Source organism: Harpia harpyja, chromosome 2, assembly GCF_026419915.1.
Source record: "Harpia harpyja isolate bHarHar1 chromosome 2, bHarHar1 primary haplotype, whole genome shotgun sequence".
Taxonomy (NCBI): Eukaryota; Metazoa; Chordata; class Aves; order Accipitriformes; family Accipitridae; genus Harpia; species Harpia harpyja.
Window position 1 is genome coordinate 88121708 of NC_068941.1, and position 21766 is coordinate 88143473.

The following is a 21766-nucleotide window of genomic DNA, read 5'->3' on the forward strand; positions in this document are numbered from 1 at the left end:
CCAAAGACCTGCCTTTTGGCAAAAAGTAAAGCCCCAGGGCCTCCCATCCTGTAGAAGATGGGTCTCTTGTGCATTCTCTTGACCTGTTTTCTCCAGCTCCCAGAAGGTGGTGAGCAAGGCTGAGAATTTCTTTAGTTAGCATCCACTGAGGCATAATCCCAGTTTCCAGTTTGGAGGGGCTTCCCTCAGGAGGGCCGTCCTGCAGTACTGCGCAAGTCATAAAGTAACAGAAGAAGGATTTCTGCCAGCTTCTGGGCAAGTCAATAATCTCAGGCCATCGCAATCATATCAATGTGCAGAAAATCCCTTGAACAAGAAAAATAGCTCTGGTTAGTTCCCTGATGGTGGCTGTGATTCTCCATAGAATCATAGAATCGTTTAGGTTGGAAAAGACCTTTAAGATCATGGAGTCCAACTGTAAACCTGACAGCTGCCAAGTCCACCACTAAACCATGTCCCAAAGTGCCACATCTGCATGTGAATGTATTGTCCATGTAGATTTTCCGTGCTTACCCCTGCAAAGCCCTGTCATTAGGGGAGTCAGTACTGGTAAAGAGCAGAGGGCTGACAGTGCTTGCTCTTCAATTTCTGCTGCTGGTGGTGGGGAAAGGTTTAAGGACACAGTTTTTCTGACCATAAAGAATCTGTTGCTTAATACCAGGGGAACGTGCACACCAAAAAAGAAAGCCACAGCATGTTTGATGCATCTCTGGTTACAGTAAGTCACTCAGTTTTAGTCTTGTGAGGAGCTTCACGCTGGAGGAGTGAGTTGGAGGGACTTTGCCGTGCGTGTTGAGTGGCTGATTACAAATCTTTTATTTATTGTTATTTTTTTACAGGCCAAACACAATCCTCAGGCTTCGATTCAATCACTTTGCGACAGAGTGCAGTTGGGACCACTTGTATGTGTATGACGGAGATTCAATTTACGCTCCCTTACTGGCAGCTTTTAGGTAAGTTCCCCTTGGTAAGAGTCTAACTGTACACAATGATGTTTCTTCAGCTTGGACCCTGAATCAAATGTGGCTTCTAGCAGTATAAATATGTTCCAGTAATCTAAAGATGTAATACTGCAAACACAGCACATATAGCAAGTGTCCTTTTGTGCAGTCATCGTCAGCATAAACAATTAAGGAGTTGTTTTTGCTTTTACAATGAACAGATCATGTTACTACACTGTAGCATGTAAGTATTATGTTTTCATTTCCAAATCCTGATTATCTGAGAGACAAAAAAATTATTGTCATCTGGTTGAGCTTGAGATGATTTGGTATGCAGGCTCCTTCTAAAGTAGAATACTGCCCCATTTATCAGGTTTGAACATGACTTAAGTTTAACTCATAGCATGTCAATGCTGACAGAAGGCAAAAGCCAATTAATCAACATTGCAGACATACAGGTCTCATAGAACTATGTATATCCTGAAACTTTAAAATTTTAAACTTTGGAACATGTTCAGAAACAACAACGATGGGTCAGACAACCTTGTAAAAACATGTGTAAAAATATCTGTTCTTCTGACGGATGACTGGTATTTGGCTCATCTGTCTGTGGTGAGAGACTAATTTGTGAATCCTGGTTAACAGTCGACATTTCACGAAGAAACATAAATATAACTTGTGCATTTATGTACTTTAGTCTTGCAGTGACAAGCACCACCTTATGTTTTCTATTCTTTTAGCTGAAATTAGAAAAATAATCCCAAGTTGGGTGTGAAAAAAATAATGGTTCCCTTTGGACTCTGCTTGTTCCAAGTGGCTGATTAACTATTTCCAAAATTAACCTTCTGCTGTGCTTCATTTCATTTGTGAAATGAACTTCTAAAAATACTTCATGTTTGCTCTAAAAAATCCTTGTAATCTCTGTGAGAGGAGATCGGCATAGGAACAGAAAGTTGATGATAAAAATTAAAAACATCACATGTTTTCTTTGGTCTTCAGCTGAAAATGCAGAGTTGTTTTGTAGTGAAAGAATGCTTCCTGTAAACCTTCAGACTAATCTGAGGTCAAAACAGGACACACAAATGAATAATTATGTTATTCTCACCACATCTGAAGAAGAAGAAGAAACCTTCTCTCTTCTAAAAAACTCCAAAACCTGGAAGTGCTCTTGTGAATTGATATGCAGGAAGAGGAAGAAGTGTCATCTTGATTCATAGTCATTTTGCTCTAATCGAGCTAATTTTTAGTACGCTGTTGAAAAGGTGAAATGATCATGATTTGTGCCTGCAGTTTCTTGTGTGTTTTCCAAAAATTAATAGGCTTTTTCAATTGAGGTTATAAGTAGTTCACAGCATTAACAATTATGGTTCAGACTTTAAAATCATCTGTAAATCACTAGGAAGTCTGTGCCTGAGGACAAGCAAGCGTGAGCTTAATACAATAACATTTTCGAGGTAGGAAAAAATTCAATTATTTTTTCAATTGCTTCTTTAGATGACATTTGGATTTCATCTTCATTAGTAATGAGCTGTGTTGTTCAGTAAACCAAGTTCAGGAAATAGCAGATGCTTCTAATTTTGATGAAGTGCAAAAAAGCATCTGTTGAAAAATACCTTTCCCTGATACCGAAATAAATGCACTAGAATTTTTCAAGAGCAGTGTTCATATTTTATCTCTTTTCTTGGCTTATGTTAAATTTTAATATTAACCGTAACCCTATTGCACTCTTCACTATTTTTGCACCGTGCCAGTGGATTTGCAAGATTGAGCTTTGTACAGTTGGACACTGTAAACTTTCAGAGTTTGTTGATAAACACTGTGAATTCCTCCCTCTCTAAAGCTGTTTTTTTGTTACCTCCCTGACTTTTTACAGCAGTTGTCTGAGCCCTCACTTCCTTCCCTGCTCTCATCTTGTTTTCTTGACCTTCTGCTGCTCACTTATGTTTGTTCACAATACGGTATTTACTCTGAATATAAGATGATCTTGGAAACCCTCAGCACTGGACTTTAAATTGAACTTTAAATTGGTTTTATCAATTTTTAACTGCAATAAATATTTGCATAATGCAAACATTTACACAGTGCAAGTGTCTGCATAAACTGTTTACTAAACTTCTCATAGCCTGAGTGCCCCCTGGGCAGTCGGGTCCTGTACATTAAGCTTTTTTTCTAATGAGCAGGTTTACAAATATTTTTGCCGGTTTCTATTTGTGATCATAGGCGACATGAGACTGTGTAAATGTGCTGCTTCAAAAATGCAATAAAAGAACATGGAGGAAACAGAAACCCAGTGTGTCCGTCTGCACAGAATGAAGAAATCTGAAGCAGATGAATACACTCATCGTCTGTGAACTTTGTTGGCTTTGTTTTTAACTTTACTCCACGTTAAACATTTACTGGAGGTGCTTTTGCACCTTTATTTTCATTTTCTGCCGGCCGGCGGGGGCTGTTTTCCTCTTCAAAACCAGTCGTTCTTGCGCAAGACCTTTGGCCGCGGCTCTGCTCTCGGCGTTGGGAGGGTGAGAGGGCTCAGAAACAACCTCCCAGTTGCTATCAGGTGCCAGATGGATGGTTGCACTGGTAGCGCTGGCAGATGGCAGCGGCTGCCCCACGGTCACTCGCTGAGCTGGTGCCTCCACGTGAGCTCTCGTACCCTCGGAAAACAAGAGCAGCTCACCTTCCTTTCGTTACTTGTGGGCAAATACGGCGCTTGTACACCCAAATTTGAGTCTAGGCACAGAACGTGGGGTGAGGTGGGTTGGAAGGGACCCTGGTCTGATCCGTCGCTCAAAGCAGGACCAGCTTCAGGCTTGAGCCCTTGCTCAAGACTTTGCCCAGTCAAGTTGTGAGTTTCTCTTAAGGGTGGAGATCTTGTTGATCCTCTGGGCCAGTGGTCAAGTGCTTGGCAACCCTCGTGTTAAATAATAATAAAAAGTGAATCATATATCTAATCAGAATTTCTTTTGCTGCAATGTGTGTCTGTTGTCTCATGTCCTTTTTCTGTGAACTTCTTGTGCTATCTCCTCTGTAATCTCTCCTTAGGTAGTCGAAGGTGGCGATTAGATTTCACCCCATTTTCTGCCATCTCTCCTCCAGGCTAAACAAACCTCGCTGCTTCTGCCTCTCCTCGTATGTTGTATGGTTGTCCCCTTCTACTTTTTTCCTTCTATTCCCTCACTTTTTTGCCAGAAATCGTAACCCACGTTGCTGCCGTGGACACACACAAAAGCTCGCTCTTTTTCTTCTGCGTTGTCCTCAGTGCCCTTCCTGAACTAACCTGCAAACCCTGCTTTTACCCCTCATCATCGACTTGTCTTATATTGCTTAGAGGAAATGATCAGCTGATAACAGCAGGGCGGTTGCTAATGAGGATTAATTATACTGGGAAAGGTACAAACCGTGTTGAGTCGGTACTATTTGTGCTACGAGAGCATCCAGAGGAGCTAATCAACTTAGAGCTGATGTTACACAGACTTATAGGAAGAAGCGGTACTCGCCATAGGCAGAGAATAAACTGCGGGTGTACGTGCTCTGCGTAAAGACGAAGAAGGGACTGTTAATACTTAAGTTTTATTGCCCTGTTTGCTTCAAAACACAAGTTGGATGTCCTTTGCTCGTGTGCGTAACCAGGTTTTTCCTTATCGATGTTCTCGCCCTCCTCTGATAGAGCTGGCACTCGGCACATCATCAACCATCACCTCCCAAATCAGTTTTTATTCTGCTTCCTAAGATAGGGGATATATTATATTACAACCCTGTGCTGGACTGTGTTGCAATACGGTCATCATGCACACGCTCAGTTCATAGAGCAGACCAGTTGACTTTTTGTCCTAGCAGCCTGTCCTCTTAAGTATTTATTATTTTTCTGTATTTGTTTTCTTCGCATCCACAATAACTTCTAGAGTATTGATTGGAAAAAAAGAAAAAAAAAATTGGCGTAAAGTGAGGAGCAAATATATTTGAGATTTTGCTAGAAATGTATCTGCTGAATAATGTTCCCTTGCTCACATTTACTCCGTGAGCCCATCGGCGAGCCAGCTGATCCTTGGGTTGCGTGAGAATTGATTAATCAAAATGTCTTTGTGGTAGAAAGTCAGATTTCTTAGAGAAATGTAAATGCATTGTATCAAAATTGCTTTTGTTCACTAAACCTGTAAACGCCTTCAAAAACACCAAATCAATTTGACAAGATGGACAAAGAGAGTTTCTATTCTAGGGTTTTGGAGAGTGTAATCCTCTGAGTTAAGTCGAGGTCTATAAAGGAAGTTTAGAGCAGAAAGTTTCTTCAGTTGTTCACTTTCTTGGTTCTTTTCTCTTAAACTGTTTCTGATGGACTGAAGAATGTAATTTTTTTTTTTCATGAATTCAAGTATCCTTTAAAACTCACTTACTTAAGCTGAACAACTAATATTTCTTAACATCCTGTACCTCAGCTTCATGGGTGTTGAATGATAAAAACAGTCTTTAGGTTTTAAAAAAGGGAAAGGCATTTGCACCATGGCTGATAGCATGGTCTGTCTTTCCAGGACTAGATACTAAAATAATTTTTTAACTTTTAAAGTACTTCTTCACTGTCATGGCAAAAAAAGGTGTTATTTCTTTTGAGGCTTCTCAGTGTGTTCTCTTGAAATACAGCTTTTAGAGTCACACTCACTGGTGACATAATCATTAAAAACTGCTGAATGGCTCATGAGAGACATTTTAATATGTTTATGGTTTGTCCTTAAGTTCTGCTGTCTCCAAAAGGAAGAGCTGAGGAGGTTTTGGGGCAAGTCCCCTTGATCCCGAGGGCTCTGCGGGCAGGCAGGCTTGCCCCGTCCTGGTGCTGCAGCAGCTGGGTCTGTCTATAGTGCAAGATAGTTTCAAGAAAAATTGTACTTTGGGATGTTGCCAGCTCTCAGTAATGAGTTTGTTTTTTTTTTTTTTTTTTAAAGTGTCATCGTAATTGCTTTTTCTTCAAAAGCCCATGTTTGGGATTCATCTTGTTGCACAAGAATTGTAGCTTTTCCTTTAAGAAAAGAAATCGGAGATGTCTCCTTATTTTCTCTCCCCCTTTTTTTATTTTTTGGCACAGATTCATTTTTAGTCTTTTGTAATTTCTGGTTTTGGTTTGTTTGTTTTTACTCTTGTAGTTGTGAGTATAGGTGAGGTGCATGGACTGTTTTTTGATAAGGGAGAAATGGTGTCATTTTGCATACATGTGTGTCCAGGTGGATCAAAGCATTTAAAAATTAGGAGAATTGTTTTGCGTTGCATTTAGATAGATTGAGAAGCCAATGTATTACTGATTTTTCAGTATCACCTTTGTCCTTTCACTTCTCTGTAATCTGTACTCTGTATTTTCACCCTTTCGTGGCTCCTGTCTTCTTCCTTTTTGACTTGTTTTCTGCTCAGTAGAGCTTCTTACGCTTTAGATCTCTGCGACGCTGGCAGGTTGTGTCTCAGGACAAAAGCATCACCTTGATGCTTGCATAGCAAATCAAGGAAAAGTAATAGAGGAGATGCCCTCTGTTTTGAATAATTCCCATTTTTCGATGGTGTAGGGGAGAGAGCAAGGCAGGCGGTGTGTGCAGGGCAATAGAGAAGTTGCGTCTCCTGGATATTGTTTTTCACTCTGCCACTGACTACAAATCCAGCGCACAGAAAATAGAAGTTCTTTCAGGGCAAAACAGAGGTTTGCCTTTCAAGGTCTAAGAAACTGTCATTGGACAGCTTAGCTGAGTAGGAGTATTTATTTGCTTTGGAGTAGTGATGATTGTGAAATGTTTTGAAACCGTATTTAAAAAAAAAAATAGAAACAGCACATTGTAAAATAGGCTAATCTTGGCCAGAGTCGAGTCTTTGAGAGATTTTGGATTGTAGTTTATAGGAAGTTTTGCACAATCCTTTATCATTGTTATTCTATTGGATTTTTTTTTTTTTTTTCATGGCAGGTAATGTAAATTCTGGTTGTGGTAGTTTATTCAAAATGACGCTGCGCACACACTAATTTATTCTCGGCTTTCAAGGTTCAACCTTTCAAGGACCTGATCGTTTTTGTTCTGTTGTGTTCTCTTCATGGCTTTCTCTGAAAGAAATGACAATCTATCTATTAAGTTTCATCAGGCTGTTTTAAAATTCTGTAGGTGTGATAACGTCCTCTTTAATGTATTTACATACGAGTCGTCAGAAAAAGATGGAAAGAAAGGAGCAAACGGGAGATGTGGTGAGAGCATCTGCTAAGGAGGTGCCAGCGTTCTTCCCAAACAAATCCCCAAATCAAGATTTCTAAGCGAAAACAAATAATTGTCCTGTGCTAGTCCTTCTATTAGGAAAGGTTATTGGGGGGGGATTTTTGTCTTCTCTTGCTACCACTATTCACTCTGTACTTTTATTCTTTGCTGCTGTTAATTCTCCCCTCTCCAGGGTCTGCCAGTTAGGTTGCCTTGTAATACTAATGGTAAGTGCTGCAAGAATAAGACTGAAGAAGAATAAACCAGAACAAAGGAATTTTCTCTTGTCCCTGGGCTGTAGTTTGCCTTACCCTGAATTATATTCAGACGCCTGTTTTCCTGTGGCAGAGACGTACCGTCCTACAGTTTGCATTACAAAGGAGAACTATGAACCAAATATCAAGGAGAAGTTTATTAGATCTTTTTGTTCTTTGGTGTTGTGGGAGACGGTCTTTTGGGAGAGATGATCTTCAGATCAGAAGTCCCAAATTTTAGAATGAAACAGGCACCTCTTAGACATGGAGAAAAAGGCAGCGAATTTTGCCTTTTGATCCCATATCCTTGAGATCTGAAAGAGGAAAAAATAATTGGCTTTCTCACAAGGAACTATTTATCGACCTAGATATCTGCAAATGCGCTGGAGCTGTTTAGCCAAAACATGGGATCAGGTTACTGCCTTATTATGGCATGTTGGTAAAATGAATGATAGCTTTTTGTCCACAATAAGACCTGTTGTGTAAGAAGGGCCATTGTACAGTTCCCAGACTTACTCCGCTGTAGGTAACATGTTCATCTGTTACTTCTAGTGCAAACAGCCTCAACTTCTATAGCAAAAGTTTTTGGAAAGACTCACTGGGTGTCTGTGTTCTTCTTCGACCACACCATTGTATTGTATTGCGGGGACAGAAAAATTCAGGTCACAAAAAAGTGCTTTACAGTCGATGTGAATGGGTTCCTGTGGATAGCTGTGAGTGTTTTCCTTGGGTCTAGAAACTCATTTATGCTGTCCTAGGGAACTCTCTTCAAATGCATTTGCTTTCTGTTCTGCATAGATCTGAAAAGAGGAAAAGTAAGTTCTTTTCAGAGGGAAAAATTCTTTTCATTGTTGCTTTTTAGTCGATGGTGCCCTTGGATATTCAGAAGTCGCAGGGCACGAAATCAGGCTCGGCTGCTTTCCCAGGAGAGCTGCCGCCTGCCTGCAGCCCCGGAGCGGCCGGAGCTGCCTTCGGTTCCCTTCCCGACACGCTCTGCTCTGGGCTTTGGAGTCTCTCCTCGTCAAAAAGCTGCGACTTAGCCTTTGAAAATAGGGCTGAGGCTGGGGGAAAGATGGTTCTGTGCAAGAAAATAACAGCTGCCTATGAATAGGTGGTGGCAGACAATGCGCTTTGGTTAGATAAAGGCTTTTAAAAAAATAAATTCAATAGACTTCAAATTTATGCTTGCTGTTATGTCTTTTGTATGAGGGAGGAATTGACTTTTGTTGTTGTCAGACTTCTGTTAAAAGAAGAATAAACATTCTCTTTCAGATACAAACTGTTTTGTGCAATAGGTAAATAGGTAGTAGGTACTCTTTTCGTGAGACATTTAGTCTCCTCATCAGCTTACTCCAATTATTTTGGCAAACCATTCTATAAATCTATACTGTGTCCAGTCTCGAATACTGTAAATAGTCTTGTCCACCATCCTCGCTTCTCTCTGCTAACCCTAGAAAACTAAAAGGCTGGAGGATCTTGCAGAACATGGAAGGGTGTAGAGAAACAGCCAGAGACGACCAGAAGTGCAAACCAATGAATGAGGTGGGGATAGTGAGTGTGACAGCCTTTTAGGACAGAAAAGACAGCAAATGCAGATGTGGTAAGTCAGATGGAACTTTATAAAAGAGTGGATAGCAGGAAGATGGTGAGTAAGGGTGATTGTACTTATTTCTCAAAGAGGAAAAGCCCAGCAGGCAGCGGTGGATGATCAGGCAGCAGATGTAAAGCAAGCGTACAAAGTCCTTTCTCTACCATTGCAGAGTTAAATTGTTGTCCTCCCTGCTGCGGATTTTCCAGGTGAAAAGGGTATAAATGGTTGAGAAAGGAATTGGATAGGATAGAAGCATAGATGAATGGTTTATTTAAATATGCTGACTTGGGTGCATTCTCCAGGTCAAAGCACCTGAACCGTGGGTTTCTGGGAGCAGGATAATACGTCGCCAAAATGCTCTGTACTTGCTTTAGTTGTCACAGTCTTTCCCAAGCGTTTGCTGTCGCCCATAGTCAGGAGGGGATACGGGGCTTGGCAGACCTTTAGTTTGGCTTGGTACAGCAGGTTTTATGCTTTTTGGGACAGACTAATTTCTGTTTCCAAATATGCCACCTTGTTTTAGGAATGGGTCCTGTTTAAATCATGGCAGAATTATAAGAGAGGGAAAGTAGGTTTTTGGTAATAATAACTGGAATTCTAGACAGCGTCAGGTTTACTTGGGTTAAACACTTTTAATATACATTTATCTTTCCAAAGAGCCAGGTTGATTACTTCAGGATTTTCTGTCTTCCTTTCTGCCACCGTTCCTTCTTGTAGACCAAAGTCATGCATATTGAGGGCAGCAGTAATGCTACTCTCGATAGCCTCAGTATCCTGATTTGTCTGCACTTCTTGGTCAGTAACATGGACACTGTATTGCAGGTAATTAAGCCAAGCAAGAGGGCTTAATAAACTGGTCCCTGACGAATGTGGTTTTATCTTTCTGAGAGGGTCTTAAGGGTTCTTACGCCTTTGAGAATGGGGTTGTTCTGAGGGTTGGCTGAGTGTGCATACTCACCATGTGGAGACATTTTCTTTTGAATATTTAAGGAGTTCTGTTGAAGAAAAACAATCTGATAACGCTGCTGTGTGAATATTGTTACTTTATGCAAATTCATTATACTTCAAATAAATACAAATAAATGCCTTGATTTTCAATTGTTTTATTAATACTGATGCATTTACTATTGTTGCTTTGCTCCCTTCTATTTAACTTCTAACAATGTTTTTGTTTCTTTTCTTTTCCAGTGGTCTTATTGTTCCTGAGAAAGATAGCAATGAAACCGTACCAGAAGTTGTAGCTACTTCTGGATATGCCCTTCTGCATTTCTTCAGCGATGCTGCCTATAATTTAACAGGGTTTAACATAACATATAAGTAAGTAGTACCACTCCAAAGTGATGCTGCAGGTTGAGCAAAAGGAGGTTTCCTCTGTTCTCAGTTTTTCTTGAAATAAGCAATTGCCATTAAGCATGTAATTACGAGTAGATACTTGAATTTAGGTTTTTATCTTTATTATACCCTTGCAACAGCTAATAACTGTAATGTGCTCAACATTTAACTTCAGTTGTCAGTTGTAAGCGTGGGCAAATATTTGCTCAAAAAGACATCATATTATTTATTTTTATGTTACTAGATTTATTTGATCATATTCAGTCAACCAGAATTGATGTATTTTGTGCATGTGTGTGCTCTTACGCGTTCTGCAGAGATACTTCTGCACAAACACACTTTTGCATGAGCAAACTCGTTTCACTTGGGACACTGGCCTGTACCTACTGTTGAGGATCCTCAAGCAGTTTTCTTTGGGATGCTCTTTCTTATTCAGTCCTGGGATTGAATCGCTTAATCTGGGTCCTTTATAGTCTGGAATGGTTTTATTGTGTTCTTTCATTTGTATTTTAAATATTATAGGTGGGTGCTTTCTGTTCGCTAACAGATATTTAGCCCTCATTGGTGAGCTTTTTAAAAATAATTCTAGGGTACTCCCTAATTCATGGACTATTTTTAGAAAGGTTTTGTTTTGGTGTAAACGATCTCATTGTGGACATACTAGCAGATATGAAATTTCTAGTTTCTGGTGGGGATCATGGGCTTTGAATTTTTTGCTCCTACAGATAGAAATTAGGTTTGTGCTGCACTGGGAGATTTTAATTTGGGTGTACCTTGCAGAAGTTTTCACCCCTCTTTCAAAAAAATTGGCTGAAAATCCTTGGTCACAACTGACTTCTTGCAAAAATTGAGTTTTCCTTAAAATGAGGTGCTTAGTTTTTGAATACCAGTCTTGTTGCTTTCATCCTTATTAAGCACTTAAATATGCAGTGGATTCTTTGAAAAACGCGGAACTTGGAGCACCCCTTGAAAGCTCCAGAAGAAAATGAGGAGCCTTTGCAAAGTTACTTGAAACATAGCAGCCGAGGCAGTAGCATTTTGAAAGTCTGGCTGATACCATAAACCATGACACCATCTACCGCCAGCTGTCTGTATTGCACCATTGCAATACGACGGAGACCTGCTCTTGAAGAATAACCTGCTGTTTTTAAGTTCCTTTGAGATATTTTAATATTTCTGTAACTCTTCACTTGATCATTTCAAATGGTTTTCAAGTACTGGTTTGTGTTTTGTTTCTTCTGTGTGTTCCGGTCTTTAGGTTTCCTCCTAACATTTTTGCAGAGAGTAGATAAAAGGGTGTATTTATTTCTTTTCAGTTTATCAGTCTTTATAGTTACTACTATGGGCATAGATACTCGACAAACACTTGAGACATGACAGTCTTGGAGGCAGTGACTCCTCCTGTTGCATGACAGGGAGAATATTGGGTAGTAATGCCCATCTGTGAGTTATACTGGTTGATACACTGGCAAAAACTGGAATCTGGAAATGAATAGGGTCTCTGAATTAGGATCTTCATCAAGGACGTATCTGGTTTTGCCTCAGCTATGTTGCAGATATTATAAAATCAGAACTTATTCAAAACAGGCACATCTTTGGCTTGGGATTCATCTCAAGTGTGTTCCTTTGGTAAGCAGATCCCAGAATAGCACATAATTGTGAGCAGTTTAAGTATAAATTGCACAGACACCACAAAAGCCTTAAGCACTGATTAAATTCTTCACTTACTGTTGGGCGTTTTAAGGCAATTCATTTGCATTACAAATGGCTAAAAACCATACTGATAATTTTTCAGAGGAGTTCTAAGTTTAACTCATTAAGTGAGGCCGCTCTGTAGATGGTAGGCAACAAATCTCTACAGGTCTGTCGCATCGGATTCTAGATGAGCAGCTCTTGTTGGTTTGTATGTTAACAAACAGCTGTATTAACTTTTGTTCAACATTACTCTTGTATTCCTTAATAAGAGGTATGGCTTGGGAATCTGTTTCATTACTGACAAACCTTCTTTCCCTGATGTTTGCAGTTTCAATATGTGTCCCAATAATTGCTCCGGCCGAGGAGAGTGCAAACTCAATAACAGCAGCAATGCTCTTGAATGTGAATGTGCCAAATATTGGAAGGGAGAAGCCTGTGATATTCCGTACTGCACAGATGATTGTGGGGCACCCGAGAGAGGATACTGCAACTTTAATGATACTAAGGCATGTGTGTGCTCTGCAGGCTGGCAAGGTAAGTCTCCTGATTCATACAGAGAAGCTCTTGGATGCCTTTTCTATGTATGGCTCTTGCAGTTTAATTGGGAGTATTTGAGAATGTTCTCTGTGACAAGCATTGGCGTTTTGACTAGGAACGGAGTATCTGCCTTTTTATATCAAAAGATCACACTGCATTTGTAACAAATGCTTTTAAAAGCAACTATGCCACCATACAAAGCAGTACCAATCTCTTGTGTGCAGGCATCAGATAAAAACTTTAAGCGTCGTTCCTGTGCACTTAAAGCAAATTTGAGCCTCGTGGCAGTAGTTAACCTGTTTGAACACACACAATGCCTTGTTCTCCCATCCAGCTGTGCTGGTCGGCCATGTCAGGCTTAGCAACAGTTTGGACCAAACATACCTGTTTCCTTTACAAAGATACACTGATGTGGAAGAATTAGTCTCATGAAATACAGCCAGCTACAGCACTGGCAGCACCTGCTACCACTACTTAGCTATGCCGCAAAACCAGACGGTATGTTAGGCACTGTGGAAAGAATCCAAAATGAGTATCCCAAGGAGAACGCACCCAGTACTGAGGTTAGCACGTCTGCTTCTCGGATAGAAAACCAGCCACAGGTAATACGCTTCAGGGCTGGAAGACCATATCCCCTTATGCAGTGCAGTCAGGTTGTACGCTGACAACAAAGGTGGGCTTATGGTTGCTCAATTTTTAGCCTACCCCTGTTTTTTCCCCGTCTTTCATTTCTGTAGCAGGTTAGTGTGTAAGGGGAAGAAAAAAACCCAAACCAAAACAACCCACCAAAAAAAAAGCCCTAAAACAAACCATAGCAGAATGAGATGCAAGCTGCTCTCCCCTTTCTTATTCTGAAGCTTGTTTACATCTGGAAATGGTCACTCTACCTCAGAAACCAGGAGTTTTTTAAGGGCGATAAGTCTGCTTTCCTGAACTGGAGATTATTACTGGTAGAAACTCGGCAAGAATGAGCAGATGCTGCCTCTTACAGTCAAAACCACAACTCTGTTACACGGTGATTCACTTCTACGACTGCCTAAAGGCTGTCCTGCTAAACCACTTCCATTTTCAAGGTCTGAGCCTTTCAGCAGGTTCTGTGCTCGCTGCTGTCTGTAGTAACCCTGTGCGGGTGGATGGCTGTCACTGAGAAGAGGGGAGAGCATCTGTGTGGCTGTTGACTTTGCAGAGACCTTGCTGCTTGCTGTTCCTCTTCTGCCACGCCATGGGGAACTGTGAAGAGAAGGCTGGCAGTGAAGAAGTTGGTTTAAGAGCAGCAGAAATATAGAAAAAAACCAAGTGAACAATTGGCAAAAATGTATTGCTGGGAAGAAGAGGACTGAAAAGAGGGAAACATAGCCATAGACCCTTGATTTTTTTTTTTCTTTTAATGGCATGCAGCTGAGCAGGTGTCCTGAAGCTTTCATTGTGTTAGGGCTTCTGTGGGTACATGGTAGCTAGAGAAGTGCTGGGAGACACCCTCTTAGTGTGGAGTGGGAAGGGGTCCGCGCCATGCCCCCCTGTAATCACAGTGGGGGAGAGCAGAGCACTGTCCGCTTTGCATCACTGATTCGTCTAGGCTGGAACTGCTTTTTAGTTCTGAAAACAAATTTAGGTTTGAAGTATGTGGTTACAGTTGGGAGATCACATACCAGGTCTATCACAGATTGCTGGTGTGGGCAAGGAAACGAGGATCACAGCTTTCACCTCTTACCTGGCCGTGCACCATCTTTGTCACCTGTGGTGCAGGGTATTGACCTCTAGCTGAAAGACAGACTTTGGAAACAATTAAGTTAATTTTTAAACCTTATTTTTCCCAGGTCCTGGCTGTTCAATTCCTGCTCCTGCAAACCAGTCGTTTTGGACCCGGGAGGAATACTCTCTTCCAAAACTTCCTAGAGCATCTCACAAAACCATAATCCATGACAATAAAATGTGGATCGTTGGAGGCTATGTCTTCAATCATTCCGACTCTCAGAAGGTTTTAGCGTGAGTATAAACCTAGATAATGAAGTCGAAGTAAAGGAACTTATATTTGAGAATTATTTTTAGAAAATGCCATCTGACATGCTGTGCTTTGACCTACGCTCCATCTCCAGGGGAAAACAGCAGTAATAAAAATCTAGACTCATGTTTGAGAGGTGGGAAAACACTGCTAAGGGGTGCTAATTTTTGAGAAGAAAAAGCAAAAGGTTCCTGATGTTCAGTGAGGTTTTTATTCATCTGCTTCTGACAGCATTTAACTATTCACTATATATTTCTAGGTTAGCTTCGAAGTTATATCTGACCTCGTATTCAAAGAGGGTAGTTTTGCTTCTGTGTTATTAGCACTTCCTTATATCTTTGTGACTTCAGAGTGTTTGGCTTCTTAATACGTACTGATTACTGTACATGTTTATGCATAGTGGATGGGATACTAAACAGGGAGTGGCATTTAGGATGATGACATTTATGCGGTTAGTTGAGGAGATTTAATAGTAACTAAGATATCAAATAGTAATTGTGTACCTCACGGAAATCCCCCATAAAAAACATGTCGGGCCTCCTCTTGAGCTTGGTAGTATTTGGGCAGATTTAGGTAAAAGCTGGATTTCTTCCCAGGGATACCTGCATACCTCACTTTCATGGACCTAAGCGAGAGCTGTGTGCTCTGCATGCACATCCAGAGGTAATAGTTCTTGTAGGGGAAGTTGAAGACGAGCTGAAAATACACTTAGTTGTCAAATAGTTGCTGATTACACCCACAATTTACTCTTTCAAAGTCATGCCTGATTTTTCAACAGATACCCTGTGGCTTCATTGAACACTTTCTCAGAGATTATTTTATCTTAGGAGGCTGTAAGCCTGGCAAGTATGGTTCATTCTTTTATCTAAAAAGCCACAGGCCATCTTCAGGGCTAAGGGTTTATTTTGTTTCAAGTTCACAGAAAAAACACGCTTGAATGACAAAGACATAATTAAAAAATGCCTTTTCAACTCTGGCAGGTTTGGGGTTTTTTTTCATCAAGTAGTTGGAACTTAGCTTAGTGTAAAGTTTTTCTGCTCTTTTGGGTGGATCTTGTGGTGTGAGTTGTCATAGCTTAATAGACAATGCATTAGCTCTTGGTTTTGCATGGAAAAGATGACTCATGGTAAAGCAAATCAATATGTGGACATTAAGTAACAGAGCAGGCTTGACTGGATTTTTTTAATCCATAAGTAGTCTGTGAGTGCTTTGTGCATGCTCAAATCTTGGTAGGACTTTTGTTAAAGAAAATAATTTCCCACAAATCCTGGAAAGGATGAGCAATAATTTTCTTGACTGTATTATCTACTTCTCAGATAATTAATTCAATTTTTATTATACAGGTATGATCTTATTTCTGAAGAGTGGCTTCCACTGGACAACACTGTGAACTCCGTAGAGATGAGATATGGTCATTCGCTGGCATTACATAAGGTAAGTTCAGTGCTGCAGACTCACCTCCTGGCTGATTTCCCCTTCTCACCCACCCCCCCACGCCTTTTCACAGATCGGTCTTGTTTTGAGAGAAGCATTTCTCCTTCAAAGGCTTGTCCATGGTTAGCTGAGTCTGTGTACTTGTGCTCCAGGGAATCCTTGGACTGGTATCCTAGGAAGTCTGTAGTGCCTTTGCTTGTGCTCCTTCTTTGTCCTTTTCTCAGAGTTTTTTTAAGGCTGACTGAGGTCAGTGAGTCCATTATTTCCTTCTTACTGTCTGCAATAGCAAAACGTGCCTGATGGCTATAGTTTGCTGGAGTTCAGCTGGTTCCCCAACTGCCTTTTGTGTAGACCACGTAAATATTTTCATGACCTCTGTTGTCCAAGACAGGAAAGCAGAGCTGGTGAATTAGGGATTTTTGGAGCCTGCTCTGCTTCTGCAGTAGGCACGTGATTCTATTCTTCCGGCATCTGAAACAGCAAGCGGATTCGACTTCTCCTTAACTCATTTCTCACCTGGATGCCTTGCTGTGGGCGCAGGCCACGTTAGAGCAGAATGGCAAAGTCTTTGAAAAGGAAATGAGCTAATCCTTTACTGACCTTTGGTTTTGAAATGTTAATTAGCTCATCACAGTGCAAGCCTGTATAAAGCATAATTATAAACACTCAAAAAAACTCCACACAGCACTGTTCACAAACAGAACACTTGAAGAACCTGAGAAGGATGGAAATTCCTGCCTGTGAGGGCTCCATGTACATTCTGCAAATAACTCTTCAGAAGTAGGGTGTGATCCAAAAGAAGGATCGCATCCAGAGAAGGGCAACGAAGCTGGTGAAGGGTCTAGAGGACAAGTCTTATGAGGAGCAGCTGAGGGAGCTGGGGTTGTTCAGTCTGGAGAAAAAAAGGAGGCTGAGGGGACACCTCATCGCTCTGTACAACTACCTGAAAGGAGGTTGTCGCGAGGTGGGGGTCAGCCTCTTCACCCAAGTAACAAGTGACAGGACTAGAGGAAAAGGCCTCAAGTTGCACCAGGGGAGGTTTACATTGGATATTAAGAAAAATTTCTTCACTGAAAGGGTTGTCAAGCATCGGCACAGGCTGCCCAGGGAAGTGGTGGAGTCACCATCCCTGGAGGTATTGAAAAGATGTGTAGATGTGGTGCGTGGGGACAGGGTTTAGTGGTGGACTTGGCATTGTTAGGTTAACGGTTGGATTCGATGATCTTAAGGGTCTTTTCCAACCTAAACGATTCTCTGATTCTGTGATAAACGGGTTTACCATCAGTGATGGGCAGTGGTTCTGCCCAAGAAGCACCAGCTATAGTAGAGAATTTCCCTTTCCAAGGTTACCACCTTGTCAGTAGGGAAACGGGGCTCCACTGCACACTTTGGTCGATTCATGACTGACTCCGAGGTCCTCATTTTTTGTCAGTACATTATCTTGGAAGACAAAGCTTTTGGTGTACAGACACAGAGGAGTTTCCATCATAGCTGCCTTTCTTCCCAGCTATCTTCTGCTGGTTGCATTTGTAAGCTATGGGAGGGATTCAGCTTGCTTATTAAGTCACCTGACTTCAGGTGCCTAACTTTGGGTGCTTTTGGGAGCCTCTGAGCTTTGTTTATAGTGAAAACAGACCTAGTCAGTACAGGTAGTGAAATCTCGAGAGTAAGTCAGCTCACCCAAAAGTAGGCACAAATTCTCTGCTTTTGATCAGTTGAATTATTCTCCAGGCTCTGCTATATTTTACATATACATACTTAGACACTCAGCTAGCATACAGGCACCTAAATTTTGATGTCTGTCATCTGAAGGTCAGTCCTGCCCCACGCACCCCTTCCCCTCTGTACCTTGATGTGGGATGAACTGTGTGTGTTGAAGGTATTCTGACATTACAGGCTTGGGTACAAACCTTGGCAGTCGTGTTTGCTTTCCTATCAAATGTGACTGGTGAAGGAGGTATGTTTCTCCTTGAGAGAGGAGAAAAACTTAGGCTGCGAGAAGATAAAATATAAGAACTTCGTCGCTTACATATCGGCTGTTTCCTAAATGCCAAACTCGTTAGCCTCATTTTAAATCTAACTTCTTTCAGGACGATATATACATGTATGGTGGAAAAATAGATGCGACGGGGAACGTGACCAGCCAGCTGTGGGTGTTCCACATTCCCACCCAGACCTGGGCTCAAGTGACGCCGAAAGCCAAGGAGCAGTACGCTGTTGTTGGCCACTCGGCACACATCGTCACCCTGCAAGACGACAGTGCCGTCATGCTCGTCATCTTTGGGCACTGCCCTCTTTATGGGTACATCAGCAATGTCCAGGAATACAACCTGGGTGAGTGGGGCCTTACCTACCATTTGCTTAAATAATTTTCAAACCAACTGTTAAAATTGAAGTGATTCATATTCAGATAGCAAAATCAAGACAGATATATTCTCCTTCTATTTGTATTTGAGAAGTTCAATCTAACTTCCAGTGTTTGTATAATACAAACAGTGAGCAGGCAGCCACGTGCCTCCAGCTTTGTACAGCTTGTTAGGTCCCAAAGACAAAAAAAGCTGTAATTGAGAGACAAAGCGTGATAACTGTGGGACAATTTAGATTAATTTTCCTCTCTCCGTCTGACAAAGGAGACGCTTTTGAAATTATTTTTGTATCCTGCAAATACGAGAATGGCTGTAACAATTCAGACCAAGTATCTGCTTAACCTGATACCCATGTCTGCAGTAGCGAATGCTTAGGGGAACAGGCAGTGACTTTCTAGACTCCTGTATCTCTGATATGATTTGATTCCCATATCTCTGGGAATAGTCCAAGCTCTGATTTTAGGATCCAGAGATTTCTAGTATCACCAGTGGAGTAGCGTAGGAAGCTCTCCAGATGAACTGAACTTCTACCTAAGTTAGCTGCTCTGAAATGGCTCTCTGGAGGCATGTCCCTTGCTCCACTGACAAGGTAGAGAACGTAGTTAAGCCCAGGAAGTTCACAACGTGAACGTGCTGGTTATTGTCAGAAATAGTGGCCCTATCTGCACGTTCAACCTGTTATCCTCGTGCTTCAGTCATCCTGACCCAGAGGACCTACTGGAGCCTGCCCTGGTTTGCTGGTGTCCACATGAGCGAGCTTTCTTCATCTAGGACAAAGCTAAAGAAAACCAGGATGTGTGGGGCAGTGATTTGTTTTCCTACTGTTCTATTTCTCCCACGCGTGATCTGGCAGACTATACAGTTCCTTTGCCTTTTGTGTGCCTGATTTGCCCTGGAGTTAGGAAGCCTGTGTAGGGTTTCATTCTGCACTTGCTACGGAGAATTGGTGTGTAATTTGGCATTTTTGTTTCAGTTGCCGTTATATTATGTCTAGAGTGCTTCAAACCAATGTTTTTTTAGCGAGTGAGATATAGGACCATTAATCACATATTATTTTTTAACTGCAATGTTCTTCACAGTCATACTTAACTTGGCTTCACTGCTGTCTGACTTGAGAGAGAGAGAGAGAGAGAGAGATAAATAAAATAAAAGTGCTCTTGGGTACCATTCCAAATCAAGTCATGGTGCTGGCATTTTCATGTCATTGAAATGCAATATATTATTTCTGTACTTTTTTATCTTTCACTTAGCTTGTCTGCAAAATGTAATAAATGACTGTAGAAGGGATATTTCCGGTCTAATTAAAAATACTTGACAATACTTCTTGACAATAAACTCCTTGAAGGAGAATATTTTTGAATATGAAGTCATAGAGACAGTGTCTAGATCTGAGTCAAGGCAAACCCAATTTGTTTCACCACCAGATTTATTGATAAGTTATTAATGGAGATAAATTAACCATGTTCTCTCACTCACATTTTTCATTTCTCAGCCACAAATACATGGAACATTTTACAAACGAGTGGAGCTTTGGTGCAAGGAGGGTATGGTCACAGTAGTGTTTATGATCCAAATACAAGATCAATTTATATCCATGGAGGTTATAAAGCATTCAGTGCCAACAAATACAGGCTAGCAGATGACTTGTACAAATATGAAGTTAATTCCCGTATGTGGTAAGTAGTCTTCTTTCTCTATACCACCCTGTCATTTTTGTTTGTATTGGACAAAGGGATGGGGTATTTTATAAGGCTACAGTAAGGCATAGTTACCTGCATGCAGGATAGATAGTATGCTCTTGTATCTGTTATTTTTATGCCCATTTATGAATGGAGTATCATATAATCACAGATAATCAAGCCAAGAAATCCATTTTAATCTATTGTTGTATTAAAGCTGAAAAGAAAAATATTTGATGGGATTTTCTTGCCAGCAGTACAGACTGTGCATATGAGTGCAGTTACTGCAGTCAAGTGAGTGATAATTCATTCTGCAGTTAAGACTGCAAAAGAATTTCTATTATAACCCCATTTTCTTCTGGCTCTGTAACTGCTTGAAACGTTCATTTCTGAAGCTGAAATCTTCTGTGATTTGTTTCTGGCCAAAGGTGACTTTTATTAAACAGCTATAGCAAAACTTCACAACTTTGAGCTATAGAGCTGAAACACATTTTCCTCAATTTTTTGTTTCTTAAAGTTGTTTCTAAAGGCTCCTGACAAAAAAGACTGATCTTTTGAATTAACACATGTAAATTTGAGTCACCATATCTCTTTTTTTGAGAGTTTAAAATAGCTTGTATTTCTGCAACAACTGTTTATGAGTCTATATTCACGAGTAACGTTAACTCGTGACTAATTTCCAAAAACCTTCCTTCCTGCTCTGTTGTACATGCAGTCATAACCACGCTTCCTTTCTTGGCTTATTTGATTCTCCACTTCAGCCACGGAGTGGGCAAATCTGGCTGAATAGGCAGAAAATGTCACAAATGTGACAATATTCTTCCAAACTGCTGCAGCACCAACTTCCTTGCGTCGCGTTTATTTTGTCAGTCTCAAGAGGACTCTCAGAACAGGCGAGCAGTCACCTTGCAGCGAGGCGTGTAGGAGCGTCTGTGTCTCTTTATCGAGACTTTTTTTGGTGTCATTGACTCCTTTTTTTAATTCTTCAGTCATTTAGGCCCTCTCTCCCTCTTGTGACTTCATGGAGGGGCAAAAAAGCAGTCCCCCCTATCTTTATTTTTGGCAAGTGTGTTTCTCCCCGTGTTCCCTCCGGTGTTTCGATGGGCAGCTTCAGTCTGACCCTGTAGCCGTGGCAGGGACAGAGTAATGCTCAGAAAACCCCCGTGTGCTGCGATACCACTGCTCGGGCATTAGGAACAGGTCCCTGGTCCAGGTCCTTGATATACCATTTGCTGAATATTTCCTTGTGAAAGTCTGGGCTTCGGCGCAAAGCTGCGTTCGGGATGCTGCCGTTCACGCAGACGTGGCTTCATCGAGATTTTCCTGCCATCCCATCCTCTCAAAATAGGAGGGGAATTCTGCGAAGGGTGACCCTTTGTGTTCAGTGCCGTTAATCGTGCTGATTAAAGGTGAGGTCAGCGGTGAGTTTGATTAATGCTTCCCATGATTTAGTCATGGATGAGGCATTGAGTTTTGCAGGCAATAAGCTGCAGAGCAGCTGCATAGATTTCTTTAAAATAGATTTGTTAGTTTTGAGCAAGAGATGATGCCCAGTTTGAAAGAATTCTTTAGGTTACTAAAAGTTACTATAAAAGTAGAGTTACTATAAAATATTGGAGTCCTCCCAGGCAGTGTCCATATAAGCAGGTTTAGCTGACTATGCTCAAAAGACCAGTTAGCGTGAAAATTTGATAATCCCTAGGGAAGGAATTGGTGATTTTAA

General features: G+C 41.1%; 1 protein-coding gene across 2 annotated transcripts in view; it reads left to right on the forward strand.

The window, feature by feature from the left end:
* ATRN (attractin) overlaps positions 1–21766 on the forward strand; it is a 155089-nt gene that overhangs the window by 38127 nt on the left and 95196 nt on the right. For both annotated transcript variants that reach the window (XM_052780839.1, XM_052780838.1), the window contains exons 3-9: positions 840–953; positions 10187–10315; positions 12354–12559; positions 14380–14548; positions 15908–15998; positions 18089–18332; positions 19857–20040. In XM_052780839.1, coding sequence (XP_052636799.1) covers positions 840–953; positions 10187–10315; positions 12354–12559; positions 14380–14548; positions 15908–15998; positions 18089–18332; positions 19857–20040 — 1137 coding nt within the window. The remainder of the gene's footprint in view (positions 1–839; positions 954–10186; positions 10316–12353; positions 12560–14379; positions 14549–15907; positions 15999–18088; positions 18333–19856; positions 20041–21766) is intronic.